Source organism: Spea bombifrons, chromosome 2, assembly GCF_027358695.1.
Source record: "Spea bombifrons isolate aSpeBom1 chromosome 2, aSpeBom1.2.pri, whole genome shotgun sequence".
NCBI lineage: Eukaryota > Metazoa > Chordata > Amphibia > Anura > Pelobatidae > Spea > Spea bombifrons.
The window spans coordinates 50,106,941-50,133,114 of NC_071088.1; the positions used below are offsets into that span (position 1 = coordinate 50,106,941).

The following is a 26,174-nucleotide window of genomic DNA, read 5'->3' on the forward strand; positions in this document are numbered from 1 at the left end:
ATACACATGACCTAAAACTGGGAAAGACCCCTTACTGCATTATTCTTTAAACTTTACCCCTTTTTTAGCATCTCTGGACATCTTACAAATACTTACTGCGCCCTCGCTGCCAGGAAGCTCCCATGGAAGCCGGCCTCCCCGGTGTGTTTCTGTTGGTTATAAGAGGATAAGATGGGCTCCTCCTGGACCCGTTTCCACTTGAAGAAGGCTCCGCGTGGCATCCTGCGCTTACTGGTTTTTCCTGGCATCACCACTCAGCCCTGGTAGCATCTGCTGTACCGGATCATGAAGCCCATGTAAGTGCGACATGCGTTCTCTTCACTTCTGACAGGAATCCAGAACAGCGTCCATGTCCTGCTGCGCAGCAACTAAATCAGGGGCTGTGTAAGTCCTCAGTAGCCATTCAAATCTTCAGACCCGAGAACTACTCTCTGCCGGATCCTGGTTGTAGAGGAAGCTACTAGAAACTTCCACCTCTGCTTATATACCTTCTACATGGCTGTAAACATGACCAATGAATGAGAAGGAATCAAAGCATCCCTGCATAGGCCAACCATGCTATCCCCCTTTTCTCATTGGTCCAAGAAGGCCCAATCCTGGGAAGCAGTCTATTATCTGATGTGTAGAAATACATCAGTCACTCAGGCTTTATAACTGAAATAAACTTTAAAACATCATTAAATTCAAAGTGCTATAAAGTTAACCATGCTTAAAAAAATGACATATTGCCGTATTTGCTCGATTATAAGATGACCCCCCAAAATCTGAATATTAGTTTAGGAAAAAAAGAAAAAGCCTGAATGTAAGACGACCCTGTAGGAAAAAAGTTTTCCTAGTAAATGTTAATTCATGTAAACTATGTAAACCTTTTTTTTTTTCAATAAAATCTATGTTTGAGAACAATATTTTTTTTGTGTTTATTTCCTTTTATTTTCCAACCTGCCCTCCAGTTATGAACATCTGCCCCCAGGCTTGCCACTCCTATATGGCACTGTGGCCCATGATATGCCTTTTAAGCCTCCAAATGCCACTGTGCCCCATGATATGCCTTTTAACCCTCTATATGCTACTGTGCCCCATGATATGCCTTTTGACCCCTTATGTGCCACTCTTCCTCCAGAAATGCCTTATACCCCTATATGCCACTCTGGCATTTAGGGGTTTGAAAGGCATATTATGGGGCAGAGTGGCATATAGGGAGGTATAAGGTATTTCAGGAGGCAGAGTGGTGTATAGAGGGTTAAAAGGCATCTCTGGAGGCAGAGAGGCATTAAGGGGGTTAAAGGCATCATAGAGCACTCTGCCTACAGAAATGCTTCATGCCCCCCATTTAACCCCCACACACACACACACTTAACGGTGCTTCCGATTCCCTGCTGTGTAGTCGCTGCAGCGGGTAGACGTCTACGCAATTCGCAACTTCCGCTGCAGCCGGAAGGAGATGCGGTTAGCAGCGGGGGTTGTCTGCGTCCATAGCGCAGGTTGTCTGCCTGTAGTACCATAACACAAAGACCTGTATACAAAAATATTGGTTTTATCTAATATTGTCCCATTATACCCCCTTTTATCTGCAGACCGACATTGCCAGTCATGTGATATTTAGGGTGCCTTCCCTGCTCAAGCAACACACTGAGCTGACTCCTAGAGCCACGATAATGGAATCCTTTTTTCCCACAGGCTATATTAGTCAGAGCTCCAGAGCTGAGTGATTGAGACAGAGCCATTCTAACGTTTACCACGGGCAGTATTATAGAGGAACAGGCTGTTTGTTTAGTAGACCAGACAAAAACGACAGACCAAGGACGGATAAACTGATACTAGCAACAAAAATGTGTTTAACAATCTGCAGAAGCAGAAATATTTAAACCTATCAAGGGGGGCTCTATGATCTCACCTCAAAAAATCTTCTTTCAATTTCAGGGTTTTTCCCAGTGGTTCTTTGTTCGTAACAGCACAGGATACAAGTCTCCAGGCTACAGAGATCTTTAAGGGTCTTCAGCAGCAGACACAAGGACTGTATTAATAACAAAAATAAACAGGTTTACATGTGTTGATAATGACAGAATTTCAATATACCTGGTGAGATCATGAAATAAAATTGATGTAAGTCTTTGATTGGTCCATTGGTGAGACAGAGTTAAGTCCAAGACTTATGTCTTTATCCCTACTCCCCTAGCATACCGCCCAGTGGCCCTTACAATACATATACAGATTTTATACATTACCCTAATGAGGGAACTACTCACAGGACGGACATAATAAACATATAGCAAATAACATTCAGGGGTGTCACAGCACCAAGGTGGGCACATATGATACACACTATTCTAATACCTGAACCAGCCTGATTGCAGCAGGTTAATGCAGTAAGAACATTTAAACATGAGTCCCATAGGTATAGGCCTACCCAAAACCAACATCAAGAATTGAGTCTTTAACACCAGGAGGGGACCCCCCCCAAAAAAAAACCCCAGCAGATTAGATGGGCTAAATGGAACATATCTGCCATCACATTTCCATTTTAGACAAGATCTCTTTTGAGCCATGTAATAAATACGGAAGCACCCGCACCTCTTCATAGTATATGCAGTCCGCCATCAAAATGTAGTTAGGTGAAGGCAGGAACTCTGTGACATCCTCACCCCTGAAAAAGAAAACATATCCCCAAGTATTAACAACATGATTAATTATTTAAAGGCGAATTATATCCTAGTAAAGAGAACCTATTGCCACCAAGCCGAGATATACAAACCATTTTAGTACCTTCGCTCGGCAGCTACCGGTGATTAGATCCTTGTTGCTTTCAATGTTCACGTTCATCAAGTCCTTCAAGTCTTCAAGATCCGTCAACGTGACGTCTGCCCTGTACAGAAAATAAATTGTACTTAGAATGAAAGAATAGTCGTGCCAAGTAAAAGATCAAAAGCATAGAATCATCAATGGATATTTTGGAGCTAAAAGGAAAAAAAAAATCTGCTTTTAGAATATTATCATGGCGGGTGGGAAATGGGCAGCAGCGTCCGATATTCTGAGTACATACAAAACAGGGGCATCCGTGAGGAAAGAGGGAAGCAGGAATTTCGGGACACTTGGTAGGTATGCGTTGGAAGTCATGCTGTAGTGTTTTATAAGGGAGCAGGCCATATTTTTTATGTACTGAATGAATCTATAAATGTATATCCACGTACACACAGGCACCTATATAACCTATATGTATTGATTATGCCAAGTTAATGAAAAAACATAACTTGGTTTCATTCATATTTCTAAAAGGGTTATAAAATTATAGTTGAGATTTATTACTCTCCTCATAAAGAATATATCAGTCATTTATTTACATTGTGTGGCACCAGATCTGCCACTTACCCGAGGGTTGCCGCCATGATCCCCACAATGCCGGTGCCAGACCCCAGCTCCAGAACCGATCTCCCCCTCAGCTTATGGAATCCAGGGCCCACAAACTCCTCGCCCTCCAGGAACTTGGATAGTACGATAGCGGCGTCCCACACCACGCAGCCTACGTCTCCGGAGCTCAGCTGCTGAATCGCCAGAACCGTCCCATCACTGCGCTCCAGCTTCCGCAAAAACATTGCCCTCGGGTCCGTCACGACAGGCCAAACCCCTCAGGTGCCCGCGTCCTCACTGTGCCAGCATTGACGCCCACAAAGCCCAAACAGCTGCTAGTTCCTACCCAGTAGGACTCTAAAGAGGTTGTCAGATCATGTGACTGATCACATGGTACAAAGTACTGCCGGAAACCGGAGACTGAAATGAGTGGAAATGCATTGAACTGATAGCGCGCCGGTGTCCGTTCGGGAGGGGGGATGTGTCTCTGGCGTCCGCTCGGTGTGTCTCTGGCTGTCACTGGCGTCTGCCCGGTGTGTGTGTCCGTCTGTCTGTGGCGTCCGCTCGGTGTGTCTGCCTGTCTGTCTGCCTGTCTGTCTGTCTCTGCTCGGTGTGTCTGTCTGTCTCTGGCACCCGCTCGGTGACTGACACTTGCACAATGTGTACTGTATACGAGAATATAATATATAATAATAAAGCAACAGCCACGTTTCATATTAGAATTGCTCACGGATATGTAAATGCACATAACATGGAATGCACTTGGAACTGAAATTAAAATCCGTTTTTCTCTTAATATGTTTAAAGCGTTTTCTTCTTTATAAAAGCGTCTCTATCGCACTCTGCCGCCACTGTGTGTTTAACAGCCATGCACAGGGTACAATATCCAAGAAAGGCTGCATTGGCCACGCAGGGTTAAGATCCTATAAATCCAGGATGGGTGGAAGAAAACTTATAAAAAGGAAAATTGGTACCCAAGAACAACACAATATTATTGTCATAAATATATATATAAACGGGTAAATTATACTGCGTGAGAGAAAAAAATTCTAATCGACAATGTTGAATCGATTTTATGGAATATAAAATTAGGGTTGCTCATAAACAAGGTGGAAAACAAATAGGACAGAAGCACACAGGGACTGATATGAAACAAGTAAACTAAAACTTTTATCATTAATACATTTTTATTGCATTAAAAAGAAAGCTTAGCAGTCCAGCATAACTGCTACTTTGCAAGGCTATTGAATTCCACATGACTGTTTACAGCATTGATAGGTTTATGATGTCACTGTGACACACCCATTTCCCACTACAGTTTTGGCATGGTGGTGCATCATCTCCATGGTAACAGGTCAATTGTTGTGTCATAGCTTTGTGATGTCACACATTCTAAGTGTATGCATTAGGGGATCACGAGCCCAGACAATCACTCTATTACTGAGAGCAGCGATTGTAGGTCACGTTTGGACCAACTGACTTATTCTGAGTTATTAACCCAGAAATTCTAGCTTACAAGCCAATCTTTTGTAGCAACTCCCTGTAGTTGTTATACTGCAGGACTATTGCTATTACTCATCTGTTGCGCATCCACTCCTCATCTCATTGTAACGGGTATGTTAGGGATTTTTGTTTCATTTTACTAATGGATAAAAACACCTAAATCACTCATAACATCAAACAAGGAGCATACACCCCGTGCACCATTAAGGGACAGGGTTATTGTACGAGTTTTTCCTATTTCTTTCTTTAACAGTTATTTCTGTTTTTCTCAGTTAGTCTACCCACTCAAATTATATATACATTTTGGGGGGCAAGTAGGGATTACCGTTTGTCTGTAGCTTCTTGTCGAAGCTGTAGTCATTAAACCAAAATACATTGTGTTCTGGGTTCATAAACAAGATGGACAACAAATAGGACAGAAGCACACAGGGACTGATATGAAACAAGTAAACTTAAACTTTCATCATTAATACCTTTTCATTGCATTAAAAAGAAAGCTTAGCAAGCCAGCATAACTGCTACTTTGCAAGGCTATTGAATTCCACATGACTGTTTACATCATCACCATGGTAACTGGTCAATTGTTGTGTCATAGCTTTGTGATGTCACACATTCTAAGTGTATACATTAAGGGATCACGAGCCCAGACAATCACTCTATTACTGAGAGTAGCGATAGTAGGTCACGTTTGGACAAACTGACTTATTCTGAGTTATAAACACAGAAATTCTAGCTTACAAGCCAATCTTTTGTAGCAAATCCCTGTAGTTGTTATACTGCAGGACTATTGCTATTACTCATCTGTTGCGCATCCACTCCTCATCTCATTGTAACGGGTATGTTAGGGATTTTTGTTTCATTTTACTAATGGATTAAAACACCAAAATCACTACACGACTTAAACAGCTATGTTCCCATTTCTCAGTTCGTGTACGCACATGAATTATATACATTTTTTTTGGACAAGTAGGGATTTTCTCAAAATTCATATTCATATATGTGAAGCAATTTCTTTATGAAATAAAGTTTTATATATAAAAGATATATAAAATGAACAATTACCAAACATTTTATTGCTTAACATATCCCTAATTTACAAATCACCCTAGATTCCTGTTTCATTTTTTTTTAACACCTTCCTTTCCATATCTAAAACATTCCCTACTAAGTACCATACTAACCATATAAAATAAAAAAAAAAATTAAATATAGTAAAAAAAACCCGTTCACAATCACTGAGAGCCGAGACAAAGGCAATGCTTGCAAGCATCACCTTTGTCTTTTGACTTTTTCCATGCATGTGATTGGCTGTAGCATGGAAGATCTGCCATTGATTGACGGCTCTGATCGGGGAGCCATCAGCAGCAGTGCCCCCCCCCCATGCTCTTGTTGATCTCGTTGATGTGGGAGCGATTTAACCGGTTATGTACCAGGTACATCATGAGTTCTGTGCTACCATCTTTTCATGACGTACATCATTGGTCACAAGGGAGTAAACCTAAAGCAATTTTATGTATATTATGTTGAAAGTTTCTTTTGTGTTAGTTTTCAGTAGAAACGATGTCTTCGTATTCTGTGAAATATGTCCGTCTCCGGAACGGACAAAATTTGTCCAATATTTTTGTTTTTGGAAATCCCATTCGTCTGTCTGGTTGCAAAGAAATAAACGCCCAGAAGAAACATCTGAGCTGCTGTAAAACTCATCGGCTCCGCTATTCACATGTAACAAAGTAACTTTAACATGAAGCAGCAGCTGGAAATCTCTCTGTATAATGTGTTTGGTAGAGAAATATTCCTGCACATATTTATTATTATCATTATTATTATTATCTTTTATTTATATAGCGCCAGCAGTTTATGCAGCGCTTGATACAAGGGACATACTAAAACGAATGACAAAATGGAATGCCCATAGACTTTAATGGGGAGGAATGCCCATAGACTTTAATGGGGAGGAATGCCCATAGACTTTAATGGGGAGGAATGCCCATAGACTTTAATGGGGAGGAATGCCCATAGACTTTAATGGGGAGGAATGCCCATAGACTTTAATGGGGAGGAATGCCCATAGACTATAATGGGGAGGAATGCCCATAGACTATAATGGGGAGGAATGCCCATAGACTATAATGGGGAGGAATGCCCATAGACTATAATGGGGAGGAATGCCCATAGACTTTAATGGGGAGGAATGCCCATAGACTATAATGGGGAGGAATGCCCATAGACTATAATGGGGAGGAATGCCCATAGACTTTAATGGGGAGGAATGCCCATAGACTTTAATGGGGAGAAATGCCCATTGACTATAATGGAAGGTAAAAGAATAATTGATTTTGAATTTAAAACATATCATTTAGATCTTTGGCACACATTCTCCCCTAGCACAGACACAGGATCTAAAACTCAGATTATGTGGGATTATAGTGATTGAGTGAATGTGAATTGAGTGAATGCCCATAGGATATAATGGGAGAAAAATTAAACTTGTTTTTTAGAGAAAACCATCTTAAATATCATATAGAACTGTGTCATGTATACTCCCCTAGTACAGTTATAGGTTCTAAACCTCATATTAAGTGGAATTATAGCTGTGTTCTATGGAATGACAGGTGAATGGCAGTATTGATGGAATGCCCATAGGATAATGTTATCTCTATGTTTAATGCTGTGACGGAACCCTCCATCACTGGGACTACTGGAGAAGCCTGACTGCCAGCCTCCTCCCTATTGACTATGGGCCCTGGGTTTGTAAAGACTTCTGTGGCTACCCCCAGCAGTATCATCTCATCACTTGCTGAGGGGATTATCTCCAGCAGACAGCCAGGATCTGCAACCAGGGAGTGACTGCCATTGTTTCAGTTTAATGTTGTATAAATCAGTCCCCCCCCCATTGTATTGTTAATCTCGTGACTGCCCCTGTTGTCTCTGGGAGGCAGATTAAGGGGGGCGGTTTGTGTCCCAATATCTTATTTTATGTAAATGTGTGTTTTGATGGATATATCCAGCCCTGTGTGTCCAAAATAAATCAGTCTTCGTTTGGTTTTACCCTACACTGAGTCTCGGCGAGTGACTGGGGAACTGGGGAAAGTGTTGTCCCAGGCTAAGGGAGCACAAGACAGCGGAGGTAGTCGGTCGGACTAGCCAGCCCCGTGACATTGGTGGCAAGCGGCGGGATTGCTTCTTAGTCTGAGGGACACTTACTTTCTACCGGGATTAACCGACAGGACGACAGACTTCGGTCGCCTTGACGAACACATGGATGTGGTATCAGAATTCCAGGGGCTGCTGCGGGTCATCCTCTCCTGCTACACCACTACTCTGCCTACAGAACAATACCAGAATCTGAGGCAACTGGTTCGACGGTCACTATGGCAGAGGGCTGTTATATGCCGGGGTCAGTGTCTTCCAAGCTCCGAACAAAAGATTAGAGACCAGCGGGAACTACGGATGTCATTCCCTTAGTGCAGAGAATTACATCACATGCCGTTTCCAGTATCTTAAGTTCTATTAAGGTTTGGGGACCAGGGCATTTTTATTTTTGTAACGGTTATAAGTTGCACCTGCAACCTGTAGCTTTCAACTGCTCGCAAAAATATATTTCTTTCCCCAGGTAACTAGAGTTAATAAATAATAGTTCCTTTTTTACACTTGAAGTATTACATTGCATAGCCTATATTGGTGTTAATACAGGTATTTTATTTTTGTATCTCTCATGTGGTACATAGTTGGAATTAAAATTAATACTACTAAAATAGACTGTCCCAAACATGACATGTCGGAATGGAAATGTAGGTGTATTTTGGCTTTTATGAAATGTTTTGTGCATCTTGCTATAAACTTGTGCACCGAAAAATGCACCTGCCCCTTAAACCCGCCGCAACTGCGACCGGGTCCGCCACTCAAAGGGGCTCGGAAGCCCCCGCCAGGGCCGGCCTTACAGGTGTGCGTCCGCACAGGGTTTAAATTAAAACATCGGGGGGGGGTTGTTTTTTTGCAACCCCCAATACTTACTCCTCAGATCAGTGATTGATATTCGCTGAATATGCGCGGAATTCTTCTATTGTTTTATGTTAGTGTGTGTGCAGGCATGTTATGACTGTGTGTGCAGGCATGTTATGACTGTGTGTGTATGGGTATGATATTGTCTATGTGTGTTTCTCTGGGTATGATAGCATGCATTTGTGCTAGTTTAAGTGTCTGTGCATGTGTGTTAATGTATGGGCCTTGTTGTGTTAGTGTGAGTGTCTGTGTGTGTATTAGTGCTGATTGTCTGGTTGTGTTAGTGTCAGGGTGTGTGTTAATGTATGGGTCTGGTTGTGTTAGTGTGAATGTCTGGGTGTGTGTATTAGTGCTGATTGTCTGGTTGTGTTAGTGTCAGGGTGTGTGTTAATGTATGGGTCTGGTTGTGTTAGTGTGAATGTCTGGGTGTGTGTATTAGTGCTGATTGTCTGGTTGTGTTAGTGTCTGGGTGTGTGTTAATGTATGGGTCTGGTGGTGTTAGTGTGAATGTCTGGGTGTGTGTGTATTAGTGGTGATTGTCTGGTTGTGTTAGTGTGAGTGCCTGGGTGTGTGTGCTTTAGTAAAAAGATTGTGAGGAGAACCGGTGTGCCCTAAAAATAGTGTGTGCTAAATAAGTAAATCTCTTAAAAATACTTCCCTTTTGTTTTCTCACAGCTGCCTCCTTAAAAACAACTCTCTCCAGGTGTTGTAAAGTATAGGTTCAATTTCAATAGGGGGCGCTCATGTAAGAAAAACAAACGAAACAACAATAGTGTAGACTGTTCAGTCAATACGGTGTTAATTATATTGCGTTAGTTGCACTCACAATAGTGCTGAAGATTTGTGTCTGTTTCTCATTCCCCTCTCATAGCAGCTTGTGAAAAAGGTAGTAAATGGTTGCAATCACGGGATCCAATGCACGTAAAATTATGTGCAAGGTGCGCTCAGGGTGGGGGGTAGGGGAAGCCCACGGTGTCCAGGATCTCTTCTCCAAATGTCATGGAATTTCAGGTCCAATCCCCCGAACGCTGTGATACAGTGCGGCAACTTCTTCCAGCCAGGGAGCGGGAAAACCACCCCCAAAGAATAATCAACTGCTGCTTATATTTAAAGATATAGGTTTATTACGGGAATATGCATTTAAAATAATTTTATTTAAATTTTAAAAAAAAGTACTTTAAGATATATAAAATATAAATATGTAAACGTCAAACGATTCAGTGAAATAAAAAGTCTTTCCTCAACGCGTTTCGGCTTTAATGGCTTCCTCAGGAAAAAAGTATTTGATCGCTTCTTCCACTCTTTTTATGTGTGTTAATTCGTTGTATTTTCTTCTATATACGCTAGATGGCGGTGTAACGTTGTTTCCCAGAACATGAGGACGTGTTGTACGCACATGTACACTAGGTGGCGCTGTTACGTCATTCCACAATACGTGAGGACGTATTGGAGGCTGGATGTGCGTACTGCCGTCATTCTGTTTATACGCGTCCCCATAGAAACGGCTTCTCCTTCTCCGTAGGGCTGTCTCTTTTCTTGGTGTTGCATCATGTCCTAGTGTCCTGCTGTGCTGTGCAGTGCAGATGTTAAGAAATGACATTTGAAGACGGATTAACATGAACGCTAAGTATAAACGCTATAGGATGTAAACGTTTAAGGATGTGATTGCATTAAACGTGGATATATGAACTATAACTAAACATACTATGGGTTTTGTTTATACATAAATGTCTATATGAATCCACAGAAAAGAGAGCAATATGCCAAACAATAATACAAAATATGAAATATTGGAATTGTGTATAGTAAAAAGTAATATTGAAGAACCCATGAATGAATAAGTAGTCTGTGTCTATTTATTTCAAATGGGGGTTAGGATCCCTTAGGTGAAAGCGTGAATATCCAAGTTTATGTTCAAGCCTCCTTTTTTTATATGTTCCTAATTTAAAGATCCACTTAGTTTCCTTTCTTGAAATGTTTTCTGCACTATTCCCTCCTCTCCAATTTGGGGGTACAGTGTCTATTCCCATGATTCAAAATTGATTAATTGAGAAAACAGGACATGAATTACAGTATCGCGGAACACCGTGTTTAATGCTTGAATTCATAATGTTCCCAAGATGTTCCTAAATTCTTCCTTTAAGTGGTCTGGTTGTTCTTCCCCCATACTGTGCACCACATGGACATTGTAATAAATAAATTACAGATTTGGTGGTGCAGGTGATGAATTTCTTAATTTCGTATGTAGTCCCTGTCCTATTACTGATAAAACTGTTTGTTTTCCTTGGTAGGTAGGTGCACATCTTGCACCTACCGCATGGGCAAAAAACAATGGGTTTCTTGCCCAGAAAGGTATTAAAATTAATTTCTGTTTTCTTTGTTGGGAGGAAAATGTTTTTCAAATTATTTGTTTTTTTTGTATACGATTTGAGGTTTTTCCGGTAAGAGGGGACCTAAAATGTCATCGCTCTTCAGGACATGCTAGTGTTTCCGCAATATCTTTTTAATGTGGTAAGCCTTAGTATTATATTCCTTAATGAATGAAAAACTGAAATCTTTCTTGTTCATATTATGTTCGGGCTTTCCTTTTAGTAGATGAGATCTGTCCATTTGTTCCACTTTCTGTTGACTTCTCGCTAATAACTCTATTGGATAGTGTTTCTCCCTAAATTCACTTTTAATATCTGTGGTGTGTTTTATAAAGTCCTGGTCCCGTGTACAGTTCCTCCTTATTCTCATCATCTGCCCCGTGGGGATGTTATCTAACCATGCTGGGTGATGACAGCTTGTGTAATCAATGAAACCATTGGCATCGGTAGCATTTTTATAATTTCTGGAGCATTGCCTTCTGTGAATAGTTCCACATCCAAGAATTCAACACTTTGCTTTAGTATGTTGAAAGTAAATTTTAGGTTGTATTGGTTCTGGTTGATGTATTCTATAAATTGATGTAATTTATCCAGTGTTCCCCTCCATATAATTAACACGTCATCGATATATCTCTTCCACTGCACCAGGTCTGCTTCAAATGGATTGTTGTGCCATATCTGTTCTGCTTCCCATTCGGCTACGAAAAGGTTGGCGTAACTCGGCACGAACCTGGCACCCATGGCTGTCCCACATAGATGACGGTAAAACTGGTGTTCAAACAAGAAATAGTTATATTTCAAAAAAAAATCGATACATTCCAAAATGAAATCCTTCCGATGTGTTGCATGTTAACTCCATGTTTAATGCTATCTCAATGAGTAGTGTTATGTCCATGTTTAATGCTATGTCCATATTTAATGTTATCTCTATGTGTAATGTGTGACAGTGTAAACCCCAGGGAGATGCTTAGTGTGGCATTTGGGTACAGGTGCTATCCAGATCGTAAATATGGGTCCCTAGGGTGGAGCAATTGGAGAGCAGGGTGGGAAATGCTCCGTTTCCCCATGCTGTGGAAATTCCATGCCGAGTTTTCCAGGACGCAAGAAGTCCACAGGATCCGGTCCGGGATTCCTATGGGGCCGGCATCAGGCACAGGTGCTGGACATTAAAAACCCCTGGAGCTTGATACTCAGAGAGACTGTTGGGGGAAGTGGAAGTTCCCTGTGCTCCCAGGGCAAGGAGAGGCCCCGAAGAAGACAATCCCTGAGCCAAGTGAGGCAATACCTGCCTGGACATTTCTTTTGCAGGTTTCACAGATATGCAATACTTTTATCCAGCAAAAAGAAACTTCACGTCCTGATCATCAATAAGTCGTCACAAACACATCAAGGCCATTCTCCATAAGATATGTATTTCAGCCAGCAATACACAAGGGCACATACCATGCAACAGTCAAACAGTGGTTTTTGGGGTTTAAGCGGTTAAAATAAGGAGGAAAAAAAAACAAAAAAAATGAGCTGCTGTTCCTGGCTCTAATTGCCCTAGAGGACTTAGGTGCTTAGGACCCCTAAAAGTGACATGTATGGCCCTCATGCTATAGGGTTTGTCACATATGGTGGAGGATGCGGGCAAAGCACTGCTATGGTCTGTGGGCAGAAAGCAGGAACCAAAAAAAAAAAAACGAAAAAAAAACGAGCTGCTGTTCCTGGCTCTAATTGCCCTAGAGGACTTAGGTGCTTAGGACCCCTAAAAGTGACATGTATGGCCCTCATGCTATAGGGTTTGTCACATATGGTGGAGGATGCGGGCAAAGCACTGCTATGGTCTGTGGGCAGAAAGCAGGAACCAAAAAAAAAAAACGAAAAAAAACCAAAAAAAAATGAGCTGCTGTTCCTGGCTCTAATTGCCCTAGAGGACTTAGGTGCTTAGGACCCCTAAAAGTGACATGTATGGCCCTCATGCTATAGGGTTTGTCACATATGGTGGAGGATGCGGGCAAAGCACTGCTATGGTCTGTGGGCAGAAAGCAGGAACCAAAAAAAAAAAACGAAAAACAAAAAAAAAAAAGAGAAAAAAAAAATTCACTTTATTTTAACCGCTTAAACCCCAAAAACCACTGTTTGACTGTTGCATGGTATGTCTCTAACTGAACTATGCTGGTGCAGACTGACCAGCCTAATCACCCACTACCTCAACCTCCCAGCCAGACCCAGCTACGCCAGGCTCTGGAAAACCTCCCCCAGACAACACACAAAACGTCCAGGCAGGTATTGCCTCACTTGGCTCAGGGATTCTCTTCTTCGGGGCCTCTCCTTGCCCTAGGAGCACAGGGAAACTTCCTCTTCCCCCAACAGTCTCTCTGAGTATCAAGCTCCAGGGGCTTTTAATGTCCAGCACCTGTGCCTGATGCCGGCCCCATAGGAATCCCGGACCGGATCCTGCAGATTTCTTGCCTCCTGGAAAACTCGGCATGGAATTTCCACAGCATGGGGAAACGGAGCATTGGCCCACCCTGCTCTCCAATTGCTCCACCCCAGGGACCCATATTTACGATCTGGATAGCACCTGTACCCAAATGCCACACTAAGCATCTCCCTGGGGTTTACACTGTCACAAATGCTATGTCCATGTTTAATGCTTTATCCATGTGTAAGGCAGTGTCAGTGTTTAATGCTATCTCCATGTTTAATGTTATCTCTATGTGCAATGCTATGTCCATGTTTAATGCTATTGTCAGGAACCACTTTTTCGCTGCCTGAACCATGGCTTTTTTTATACCTGTGGTGTTTAAATCTGCTACCACTAGTGGCCGCCCTCTGGAGCACTCAGAACTCAGGTGTGCCTTGTTACCTGGGTTGAGCCCTAGCCAATACATCCAGCTGGCCCTTGTTACCTGTGATTACCCTGCCTTTATGAACCTGCCCTGCCCTTCAGTCAGGGCCTTTGTATTGAAGTCTATGGATCTTCCTGCTGTGGCTCGGCACCTGTACTGTTCCTGGTTCCCTGCTTTGTGTCCTGAAACTGGTGTTCAAACAAGAAATAGTTATATTTCAAAATAAAATCGATACATTCCAAAATGAAATCCTTCCGATGTGTTGCATGTTAACTCCATGTTTAATGCTATCTCAATGAGTAGTGTTATGTCCATGTTTAATGCTATGTCCATATTTAATGTTATCTCTATGTGTAATGTGTGACAGTGTAAACCCCAGGGAGATGCTTAGTGTGGCATTTGGGTACAGGTGCTATCCAGATCGTAAATATGGGTCCCTAGGGTGGAGCAATTGGAGAGCAGGGTGGGAAATGCTCCGTTTCCCCATGCTGTGGAAATTCCATGCCGAGTTTTCCAGGACGCAAGAAGTCCACAGGATCCGGTCCGGGATTCCTATGGGGCCGGCATCAGGCACAGGTGCTGGACATTAAAAACCCCTGGAGCTTGATACTCAGAGAGACTGTTGGGGGAAGTGGAAGTTCCCTGTGCTCCCAGGGCAAGGAGAGGCCCCGAAGAAGACAATCCCTGAGCCAAGTGAGGCAATACCTGCCTGGACATTTCTTTTGCAGGTTTCACAGATATGCAATACTTTTATCCAGCAAAAAGAAACTTCACGTCCTGATCATCAATAAGTCGTCACAAACACATCAAGGCCATCCTCCATAAGATATGTATTTCAGCCAGCAATACACAAGGGCACATACCATGCAACAGTCAAACAGTGGTTTTTGGGGTTTAAGCGGTTAAAATAAGGAGGAAAAAAAAACAAAAAAAAATGAGCTGCTGTTCCTGGCTCTAATTGCCCTAGAGGACTTAGGTGCTTAGGACCCCTAAAAGTGACATTTATGGCCCTCATGCTATAGGGTTTGTCACATATGGTGGAGGATGCGGGCAAAGCACTGCTATGGTCTGTGGGCAGAAAGCAGGAACCAAAAAAAAAAAAAACGAGCTGCTGTTCCTGGCTCTAATTGCCCTAGAGGACTTAGGTGCTTAGGACCCCTAAAAGTGACATGTATGGCCCTCATGCTATAGGGTTTGTCACATATGGTGGAGGATGCGGGCAAAGCACTGCTATGGTCTGTGGGCAGAAAGCAGGAACCAAAAAAAAAAAACAAAAAAAAAACAAAAAAAAAATGAGCTGCTGTTCCTGGCTCTAATTGCCCTAGAGGACTTAGGTGCTTAGGACCCCTAAAAGTGACATGTATGGCCCTCATGCTATAGGGTTTGTCACATATGGTGGAGGATGCGGGCAAAGCACTGCTATGGTCTGTGGGCAGAAAGCAGGAACCAAAAAAAAAAACGAAAAACAAAAAAAAAAAAAAGAGAAAAAAAAAAATTCACTTTATTTTAACCGCTTAAACCCCAAAAACCACTGTTTGACTGTTGCATGGTATGTCTCTAACTGAACTATGCTGGTGCAGACTGACCAGCCTAATCACCCACTACCTCAACCTCCCAGCCAGACCCAGCTACGCCAGGCTCTGGAAAACCTCCCCCAGACAACACACAAAACGTCCAGGCAGGTATTGCCTCACTTGGCTCAGGGATTCTCTTCTTCGGGGCCTCTCCTTGCCCTAGGAGCACAGGGAAACTTCCTCTTCCCCCAACAGTCTCTCTGAGTATCAAGCTCCAGGGGCTTTTAATGTCCAGCACCTGTGCCTGATGACGGCCCCATAGGAATCCCGGACCGGATCCTGCAGATTTCTTGCCTCCTGGAAAACTCGGCATGGAATTTCCACAGCATGGGGAAACGGAGCATTGGCCCACCCTGCTCTCCAATTGCTCCACCCCAGGGACCCATATTTACGATCTGGATAGCACCTGTACCCAAATGCCACACTAAGCATCTCCCTGGGGTTTACACTGTCACAAATGCTATGTCCATGTTTAATGCTTTATCCATGTGTAAGGCAGTGTCAGTGTTTAATGCTATCTCCATGTTTAATGTTATCTCTATGTGCAATGCTATGTCCATGTTTAATGCTATTGTCAGGAACCACTTTTTCGCTGCCTGAACCATGGCTTTTTTTATACCTGTGGTGTTTAAATCTGCTACCACTAGTGGCCGCCCTCTGGAGCACTCAGAACTCAGGTGTGCCTTGTTACCTGGGTTGAGCCCTAGCCAATACATCCAGCTGGCCCTTGTTACCTGTGATTACCCTGCCTTTATGAACCTGCCCTGCCCTTCAGTCAGGGCCTTTGTATTGAAGTCTATGGATCTTCCTGCTGTGGCTCGGCACCTGTACTGTTCCTGGTTCCCTGCTTTGTGTCCTGAAACTGGTGTTCAAACAAGAAATAGTTATATTTCAAAATAAAATCGATACATTCCAAAATGAAATCCTTCCGATGTGTTGCATGTTAACTCCATGTTTAATGCTATCTCAATGAGTAGTGTTATGTCCATGTTTAATGCTATGTCCATATTTAATGTTATCTCTATGTGTAATGTGTGACAGTGTAAACCCCAGGGAGATGCTTAGTGTGGCATTTGGGTACAGGTGCTATCCAGATCGTAAATATGGGTCCCTAGGGTGGAGCAATTGGAGAGCAGGGTGGAGCAATTGGAGAGCAGGGTGGGAAATGCTCCGTTTCCCCATGCTGTGGAAATTCCATGCCGAGTTTTCCAGGACGCAAGAAGTCCACAGGATCCGGTCCGGGATTCCTATGGGGCCGGCATCAGGCACAGGTGCTGGACATTAAAAACCCCTGGAGCTTGATACTCAGAGAGACTGTTGGGGGAAGTGGAAGTTCCCTGTGCTCCCAGGGCAAGGAGAGGCCCCGAAGAAGACAATCCCTGAGCCAAGTGAGGCAATACCTGCCTGGACATTTCTTTTGCAGGTTTCACAGATATGCAATACTTTTATCCAGCAAAAAGAAACTTCACGTCCTGATCATCAATAAGTCGTCACAAACACATCAAGGCCATCCTCCATAAGATATGTATTTCAGCCAGCAATACACAAGGGCACATACCATGCAACAGTCAAACAGTGGTTTTTGGGGTTTAAGCGGTTAAAATAAGGAGGAAAAAAAAAACAAAAAAAAATGAGCTGCTGTTCCTGGCTCTAATTGCCCTAGAGGACTTAGGTGCTTAGGACCCCTAAAAGTGACATGTATGGCCCTCATGCTATAGGGTTTGTCACATATGGTGGAGGATGCGGGCAAAGCACTGCTATGGTCTGTGGGCAGAAAGCAGGAACCAAAAAAAAAAAAAACGAAAAAAAAACAACAAAAAATGAGCTGCTGTTCCTGGCTCTAATTGCCCTAGAGGACTTAGGTGCTTAGGACCCCTAAAAGTGACATGTATGGCCCTCATGCTATAGGGTTTGTCACATATGGTGGAGGATGCGGGCAAAGCACTGCTATGGTCTGTGGGCAGAAAGCAGGAACCAAAAAAAAAAACCGAAAAACAAAAAAAAAAAAGAAAAAAAAAATTCACTTTATTTTAACCGCTTAAACCCCAAAAACCACTGTTTGACTGTTGCATGGTATGTCTCTAACTGAACTATGCTGGTGCAGACTGACCAGCCTAATCATCCACTACCTCAACCTCCCAGCCAGACCCAGCTACGCCAGGCTCTGGAAAACCTCCCCCAGACAACACACAAAACGTCCAGGCAGGTATTGCCTCACTTGGCTCAGGGATTCTCTTCTTCGGGGCCTCTCCTTGCCCTAGGAGCACAGGGAAACTTCCTCTTCCCCCAACAGTCTCTCTGAGTATCAAGCTCCAGGGGCTTTTAATGTCCAGCACCTGTGCCTGATGCCGGCCCCATAGGAATCCCGGACCAGATCCTGCAGATTTCTTGCCTCCTGGAAAACTCGGCATGGAATTTCCACAGCATGGGGAAACGGAGCATTGGCCCACCCTGCTCTCCAATTGCTCCACCCCAGGGACCCATATTTATGATCTGGATAGCACCTGTACCCAAATGCCACACTAAGCATCTCCCTGGGGTTTACACTGTCACAAATGCTATGTCCATGTTTAATGCTTTATCCATGTGTAAGGCAGTGTCAGTGTTTAATGCTATCTCCATGTTTAATGTTATCTCTATGTGCAATGCTATGTCCATGTTTAATGCTATTGTCAGGAACCACTTTTTCGCTGCCTGAACCATGGCTTTTTTTATACCTGTGGTGTTTAAATCTGCTACCACTAGTGGCCGCCCTCTGGAGCACTCAGAACTCAGGTGTGCCTTGTTACCTGGGTTGAGCCCTAGCCAATACATCCAGCTGGCCCTTGTTACCTGTGATTACCCTGCCTTTATGAACCTGCCCTGCCCTTCAGTCAGGGCCTTTGTATTGAAGTCTATGGATCTTCCTGCTGTGGCTCGGCACCTGTACTGTTCCTGGTTCCCTGCTTTGTGTCCTGAAACTGGTGTTCAAACAAGAAATAGTTATATTTCAAAATAAAATCGATACATTCCAAAATGAAATCCTTCCGATGTGTTGCATGTTAACTCCATGTTTAATGCTATCTCAATGAGTAGTGTTATGTCCATGTTTAATGCTATGTCCATATTTAATGTTATCTCTATGTGTAATGTGTGACAGTGTAAACCCCAGGGAGATGCTTAGTGTGGCATTTGGGTACAGGTGCTATCCAGATCGTAAATATGGGTCCCTAGGGTGGAGCAATTGGAGAGCAGGGTGGGAAATGCTCCGTTTCCCCATGCTGTGGAAATTCCATGCCGAGTTTTCCAGGACGCAAGAAGTCCACAGGATCCGGTCCGGGATTCCTATGGGGCCGGCATCAGGCACAGGTGCTGGACATTAAAAACCCCTGGAGCTTGATACTCAGAGAGACTGTTGGGGGAAGTGGAAGTTCCCTGTGCTCCCAGGGCAAGGAGAGGCCCCGAAGAAGACAATCCCTGAGCCAAGTGAGGCAATACCTGCCTGGACATTTCTTTTGCAGGTTTCACAGATATGCAATACTTTTATCCAGCAAAAAGAAACTTCACGTCCTGATCATCAATAAGTCGTCACAAACACATCAAGGCCATCCTCCATAAGATATGTATTTCAGCCAGCAATACACAAGGGCACATACCACGCAACAGTCAAACAGTGGTTTTTGGGGTTTAAGCGGTTAAAATAAGGAGGAAAAAAAAAACAAAAAAAAATGAGCTGCTGTTCCTGGCTCTAATTGCCCTAGAGGACTTAGGTGCTTAGGACCCCTAAAAGTGACATGTATGGCCCTCATGCTATAGGGTTTGTCACATATGGTGGAGGATGCGGGCAAAGCACTGCTATGGTCTGTGGGCAGAAAGCAGGAACCAAAAAAAAAAAAACAAAAAAAAATGAGCTGCTGTTCCTGGCTCTAATTGCCCTAGAGGACTTAGGTGCTTAGGACCCCTAAAAGTGACATGTATGGCCCTCATGCTATAGGGTTTGTCACATATGGTGGAGGATGCGGGCAAAGCACTGCTATGGTCTGTGGGCAGAAAGCAGGAACCAAAAAAAAAAAAACGAAAAACAAAAAAAAAAAGAAAAAAAAAAATTCACTTTATTTTAACCGCTTAACCCCCAAAAACCACTGTTTGACTGTTGCATGGTATGTCTCTAACTGAACTATGCTGGTGCAGACTGATCAGCCTAATCACCCACTACCTCAACCTCCCAGCCAGACCCAGCTACGCCAGGCTCTGGAAAACCTCCCCCAGACAACACACAAAACGTCCAGGCAGGTATTGCCTCACTTGGCTCAGGGATTCTCTTCTTCGGGGCCTCTCCTTGCCCTAGGAGCACAGGGAAACTTCCTCTTCCCCCAACAGTCTCTCTGAGTATCAAGCTCCAGGGGCTTTTAATGTCCAGCACCTGTGCCTGATGCCGGCCCCATAGGAATCCCGGACCAGATCCTGCAGATTTCTTGCCTCCTGGAAAACTCGGCATGGAATTTCCACAGCATGGGGAAACGGAGCATTGGCCCACCCTGCTCTCCAATTGCTCCACCCCAGGGACCCATATTTACGATCTGGATAGCACCTGTACCCAATTGCCACACTAAGCATCTCCCTGGGGTTTACACTGTCACAAATGCTATGTCCATGTTTAATGCTTTATCCATGTGTAAGGCAGTGTCAGTGTTTAATGCTATCTCCATGTTTAATGTTATCTCTATGTGCAATGCTATGTCCATGTTTAATGCTATTGTCAGGAACCACTTTTTCGCTGCCTGAACCATGGCTTTTTTTATACCTGTGGTGTTTAAATCTGCTACCACTAGTGGCTGCCCTCTGGAGCACTCAGAACTCAGGTGTGCCTTGTTACCTGGGTTGAGCCCTAGCCAATACATCCAGCTGGCCCTTGTTACCTGTGATTACCCTGCCTTTATGAACCTGCCCTGCCCTTCAGTCAGGGCCTTTGTATTGAAGTCTATGGATCTTCCTGCTGTGGCTCGGCACCTGTACTGTTCCTGGTTCCCTGCTTTGTGTCCTGATCAAGCGGACTCGCTGCTTTGCGTCCTGATCAAGCGGACTCGCTGCTTTGCGTCCTGATCAAGCGGACTCGCTGCTTTGCGTCCTGATCAAGCGGACTCGCTGCTTTGCGTCCTGATCAAGCGGACTCGCTGCTTTGCGTCCTGATCAAGCGGACTCGCTGCTTTGCGTCCTGATCAAGCGGACTCGCTGCTTTGCGTCCTGATCAAGCGGACTCGCTGCTTTGCGTCCTGATCAAGCGGACTCGCTGCTTTGCGTCCTGATCAAGCGGACTCGCTGCTTTGCGTCCTGATCAAGCGGACTCGCTGCTTTGCGTCCTGATCAAGCGGACTCGCTGCTTTGCGTCCTGATCAAGCGGACTCGCTGCTTTGCGTCCTGATCAAGCGGACTCGCTGCTTTGCGTCCAGATCAAGCGGACTCGCTGCTTTGCGTCCTGATCAAGCGGACTCGCTGCTTTGCGTCCTGATCAAGCGGACTCGCTGCTTTGCGTCCTGATCAAGCGGACTCGCTGCTTTGCGTCCTGATCAAGCGGACTCGCTGCTTTGCGTCCTGATCAAGCGGACTCGCTGCTTTGCGTCCTGATCAAGCGGACTCGCTGCTTTGCGTCCTGATCAAGCGGACTCGCTGCTTTCCGTCCTTCCAAGCGGACTCGCTGCTTTGCGTCCTTCCAAGCGGACTCGCTGCTTTGCGTCCTTCCAAGCGGACTCGCTGCTTTGCGTCCTTCCAAGCGGACTCGCTGCTTTGCGTCCTTCCAAGCGGACTCGCTGCTTTGCGTCCTTCCAAGCGAACTCGCTGCTTTGCGTCCTTCCAAGCGGACTCGCTGCTTTGCGTCCTTCCAAACGGACTCGCTGCTTTGCGTCCTTCCAAGCGGACTCGCTGCTTTGCGTCCTTCCAAGCGGACTCGGTGCTTTGCGTCCTTCCAAGCGGACTCGCTGCTTTGCGTCCTTCCAAGCGGACTCGCTGCTTTGCGTCCTTCCAAGCGGACTCGCTGCTTTGCGTCCTTCCAAGCGGACTCGCTGCTTTGCGTCCTTCCAAGCGGACTCCCTGCTTTGCGTCCTTCCAAGCGGACTCCCTGCTATGCGTCCTTCCAAGCGGACTCCCTGCTTTGTGTCCTCATGAAGACCATTCACCTACACCTGAGAAATCCAACAAGCCTGTTACCAGTATGAAAAAGGAATCTTCTAGGAAACGTGAACCCCTTACCACAACCGAATTGCAACAAAGGCGTGATGATGAGGCTTGCTTTTACTGTGGCAAAAAGGGACACTGGATCACCCAATGTCCTCTGAAACCTCCCAAACCCTCTGTACTGATTGAACAGTCTACGTCACAAGCACAGAGCTCTCCTAAAAGGGGAAGTAGCTTTATTCCCCAGGACAGTGAACCCATGGAGTATATACCACCCCTGGTGATTCCTAATGCTTCTCAAACTCCAGTGGATGTCCAGCTGAAGCCTGATGACTGTTCTGTGATGGAATGCAGCTTCTGTGATTCTACAGTCTGTGGCAGTGTGGGTTGCTCCCATATGGATGAACTTCCTATTGCTTTCTGTTCAGCCATGATTGCAACTCCTATCACTCTTACCTCAGCAAAGTGTGATACACCAGAGACTACCATAGCCCCTAATATCTCCTCTGGACTGATAGCAAAGATACATGACCCTATTCCATCTCTGAGGAGGAAGGGACCTTCCATCAGTGCTTCCCATACCAAGTCTGCTTCTCCTGTTTTGAACCAGTGCAGTTCTGGTACTACCCCCCTGCCCCCAGTAGTGCCCTGGGTACAGGGCAGCTATGTGACCCCTGGAACATGGAAAGAGAAAGCACTGAATCATACCTTCTCATCAACTTCTTCAGCATCCAGTCCCAATTTGACCTATGATTGCACCACAGATAACCTTTCCTTTGATTGTGTTATTACCTCTAATGGCAATATAATCAGAAATGAAGACCTGGAGATCTGTGAACAAGCTTTACCGAAAAAGAAAAAGAAGAAATCACGTTAAGTACACCCTTCTGCTCAGTTTATTAAAGGTGTACAGATTTTGTTCAGACTGTTCGCATTCAGTGACCGCTCCTTGGGGAGGGGGTACTGTCAGGAACCACTTTTTCGCTGCCTGAACCATGGCTTTTTTTTATACCTGTGGTGTTTAAATCTGCTACCACTAGTGGCTGCCCTCCGCCCTCTGGAGCACTCAGAACTCAGGTGTGCCTTGTTACCTGGGTTGAGCCCTAGCCAATACATCCAGCTGGGCCTTGTTACCTGTGATTACCCTGCCTTTATGAACCTGCCCTGCCCTTCAGTCAAATGGGTGTTTTGATGGATATATCCAGCCCTGTGTGTCCAAAATAAATCAGTCTTCGTTTGGTTTTACCCTACACCGAGTCTCGGCTAGTGCCTGGGGAACCGGGGGAAGTGTGTTGTCCCAGGCTAAGGGAGCACAAGACAGCGGAGGTAGTCGGTCGGACTAGCCAGCTCCGTGACATTGGTGGCAAGCAGTGGGATTGCTTCTTAGTCTGAGGGACACTCACTTTCTACCGGGATTAACCAACAGGACGGCAGAGTTCGGTCGCCTTGACGAGGACATGGATGTGGTATCAGAATTCCAGGGGCTGCTGTGGGTCATCCTCTCTTGCTACACCACTACTCTGCCTACAGAACAATACCAGAATCTGCCTCCCCCCTATTGACTATGGGCCCTGGGTTTGTAAAGACTTTTGTGGCTACCCCCAGCAGTACCATCTCATCACTAGCTGAGGGGATTATCTCCAGCATACAGCCAGGATCTGCAACCAGGGAGTGACTGCCATTGTTTCAGTTTAATGTTGTATAAATCAGCCCCCCCCATTGTATTGTTAATCTAGTTAGTGCCCCTGTTGTCTCTGGGAGGCAGATTAAGGGGGGCAGTTTGTGTCTCAATATCTTATTTTATGTAAATGTGTGTTTTGCTGGATATATCCAGCCCTGTGTGTCCAAAATAAATCAGTCTTCGTTTGGTTTTACCCTACACTGAGTCTCGGCTAGTGACTGGGGAACCGGGGAAAGTGTGTTGTCCCAGGCTGAGGGAGCACAAGACAGCGGAGGTAGTCGGTCGGACTAGCCAGCTCCGTGACAAATGCTATGTCCATGTTTAATGCTATGTCATTGTGTAATGCAATGTCCATGTTTAATGTTAACTCTATGTGTAATGCTATGTCCATGTGTATCATTATCTCCATGTGTAATGCTCTGTCCATGTTTAATGCTATGTCCATGTTTAATGCTATGTCTGTGAGTAGGTCTACATCCATGTTTAATGCTATCTCCATGTGTAATGCAATGTCTACTTTTAATGCGATGTCTATTTTTAATGCGATGTCCGTTTATATTGAACTGATGTTACGCAGTCTATTAAAGGGAAAGAGCTTGCGGTGGAGGCATAATCATCCACAGAAGCTTTGTGCTTCCGTGTTGTCAATTACGTTTTGCCTTTTCTTTTCTACAGGTATAAATACACAGTTAACCTCTTAGTGTCCAGAGGGAAGGACAATCTTTCAAGCCATGGTTCCCCAGAGGTTTCCACCCTTAGGGTGGTTTTTCCTCTCCTGCGCGCTGAAAGGTGACTCTTCGTGAGTCTCGAGGTAGCTGTCACCATGATCATTGCTTTCAGGCCTAATTAATTGGACTATTAATTTTGTAATTAATAATAAACAAATTAAATGACCATCAGTTTCTGTTGTGTTTTTTATACTATTGACTAAAAGTAGCTGTAACCATATGTAATAACAAAAATGAATGGAGTTTATCCAGACCAATGGTTCGGGCCCAACCAGTGTGTATGCTAAAGAGCTGAAGGGCTGGCTTCCTCAGGGCCCTTTGCCAGGTATTTCATGCTTTATTAAAAAACACCAATGCACAGGTGTACAAAAAGGACAATGTATACATTTAAAAGGTTACAAATTTGCATCCGTGCGTCTCATGTTTAGACGTCACTTACATCTTCACACACATCATAGTTAAACATTTAGAATGAGTAATGTTATACAAAATACTAAAACCCCATATTTTTCATATATATCTAAACCCTCACTTAATCAGTTAAATTGACAGAACATACCCCCAACAACAATTCAGGTGTCCAGATTGTATATGCATTTCGAGCATTTTAATTGGGCTTATAAGGTGTATATTGCTGTTTTGGAACTGTTTTTTTTTACATTTAGTATGTTGGGTTTGTAACTGGAAATTTTAAACGAAGCCATGAACACCACCCAATCTAGGATATGTCACTAGTGGTTTCAGGACACAGTCCAAGCAGACATTTGGCCACCAATCACTGCCGAAATTAGCTATAGAAATACTTTGTTGAATTTTTTTCACCAACCCTTCTGTGTTTTTTAGAATTTTTTTGGCACAGGTTATGAGTTATGGCAGAGAAATCCAGTATGTGTTTTTTAGATTATGGAAATACCCTACATGCATAGGTTTTTTTACATTATTTTTTTTTAAACTTGCCTGGAACAAACTTTTTGATAGCTGCGTAGAGTTTTTATGTAGGTCATGTGCCATCAAAATACCCTACATTTTCATCTTGTTTTATTAAGTTGCAGCAATCCTACGGTTTTTTGTTTTTTTTATCTCAATTCAAATCTCCATTTATTCAAGGTATGCGTAAAAGACAAGTTATAGTGTGTACATTAGAGGAATGAGAGACACCTCCCGCGTTTGCACAGTAAAACAACGGTCCGCTAAAACAAATCGGTAAGCATACCAGGGTCCGAAAGACTCTAGAATGAACAGTGAACAAGACCAGATACGGAGAGGAGATCAACATACTGTGATCGTGTCAGAAAATATAGTATTACAAAAATACAGCAGTATTAATAAAAAATAAATAGGGCTGCAACAACTAATCGATAAAATCGATAATAATCGATAATGAAATTCGTTGGCAACGAATTTCATTATCGATTAGTTGAATCGATTATTATCGATTATAAAATGAGGGTTTTTTCAGAGCAAACGCTCTGAAAAATCCCCCTCATTATATAATCCGTTTAGTCTGACTCACCGTCTCACAGCAGCAGCTCCTACTTACTCCCCCTCCCTGTAATCACTGTGACAACTGGCCCCGCCCCTTCCTTCTCCAGGCCAGAACCACATGGCTGTGACACTCATCTAACTGTAAGTATATGTGTATATATATATATGTATATATATATGTATATATATATATATATATATATATATATATATATATATATGTGTATATATGTATGTAATATATATATATATATATATATTTGGGCTACTGAAAGTTAGGGGAGGTGGGGGTTAATTTAGGGGCAGTTATGGTTAGTGGGGTGTTTAGGGTTAATTTAGGGGCAGTTATGGTTAATTGGGTGTTTAGGGTTAATTTAGGGGCAGTTATGTTAATAGGGTGTTTAGGGTTAATTTAGGAGCAGCTGTGGTTAATGGGGTGTTTGGGGTTAATTTGAGGCAGTTGTGGTTAATGGTGTGTTTAGGGTTAATTTAGGGGATGCTGT

The 26,174-nt window shown here is 43.9% G+C and overlaps 1 protein-coding gene and 1 long non-coding RNA gene across 2 annotated transcripts; one reads left to right on the forward strand and one right to left on the reverse strand.

Annotated features, from left to right (window-relative positions):
* Positions 1–1,850: 1,850 nt before the first annotated feature.
* Positions 1,851–3,590, reverse strand: LOC128474788 (protein N-lysine methyltransferase METTL21D-like). Its single transcript, XM_053457186.1, has 4 exons — positions 3,367–3,590; positions 2,753–2,863; positions 2,572–2,644; positions 1,851–2,014 (listed from the first exon to the last, which is right to left on the reverse strand). Exons 1-4 carry the CDS (start codon positions 3,588–3,590, stop codon positions 1,883–1,885), a joined length of 540 nt encoding a protein of 179 aa, XP_053313161.1. The 3' UTR covers positions 1,851–1,882.
* Positions 3,591–10,367: 6,777 nt separating this feature from the next.
* On the forward strand, positions 10,368–12,006 carry LOC128475166 (uncharacterized). The gene is made up of 3 exons (XR_008346460.1): positions 10,368–10,477; positions 11,283–11,361; positions 11,868–12,006. It is a non-coding gene; the product is annotated as an uncharacterized LOC128475166 (long non-coding RNA).
* The last annotated feature ends 14,168 nt before the right edge of the window (positions 12,007–26,174 follow it).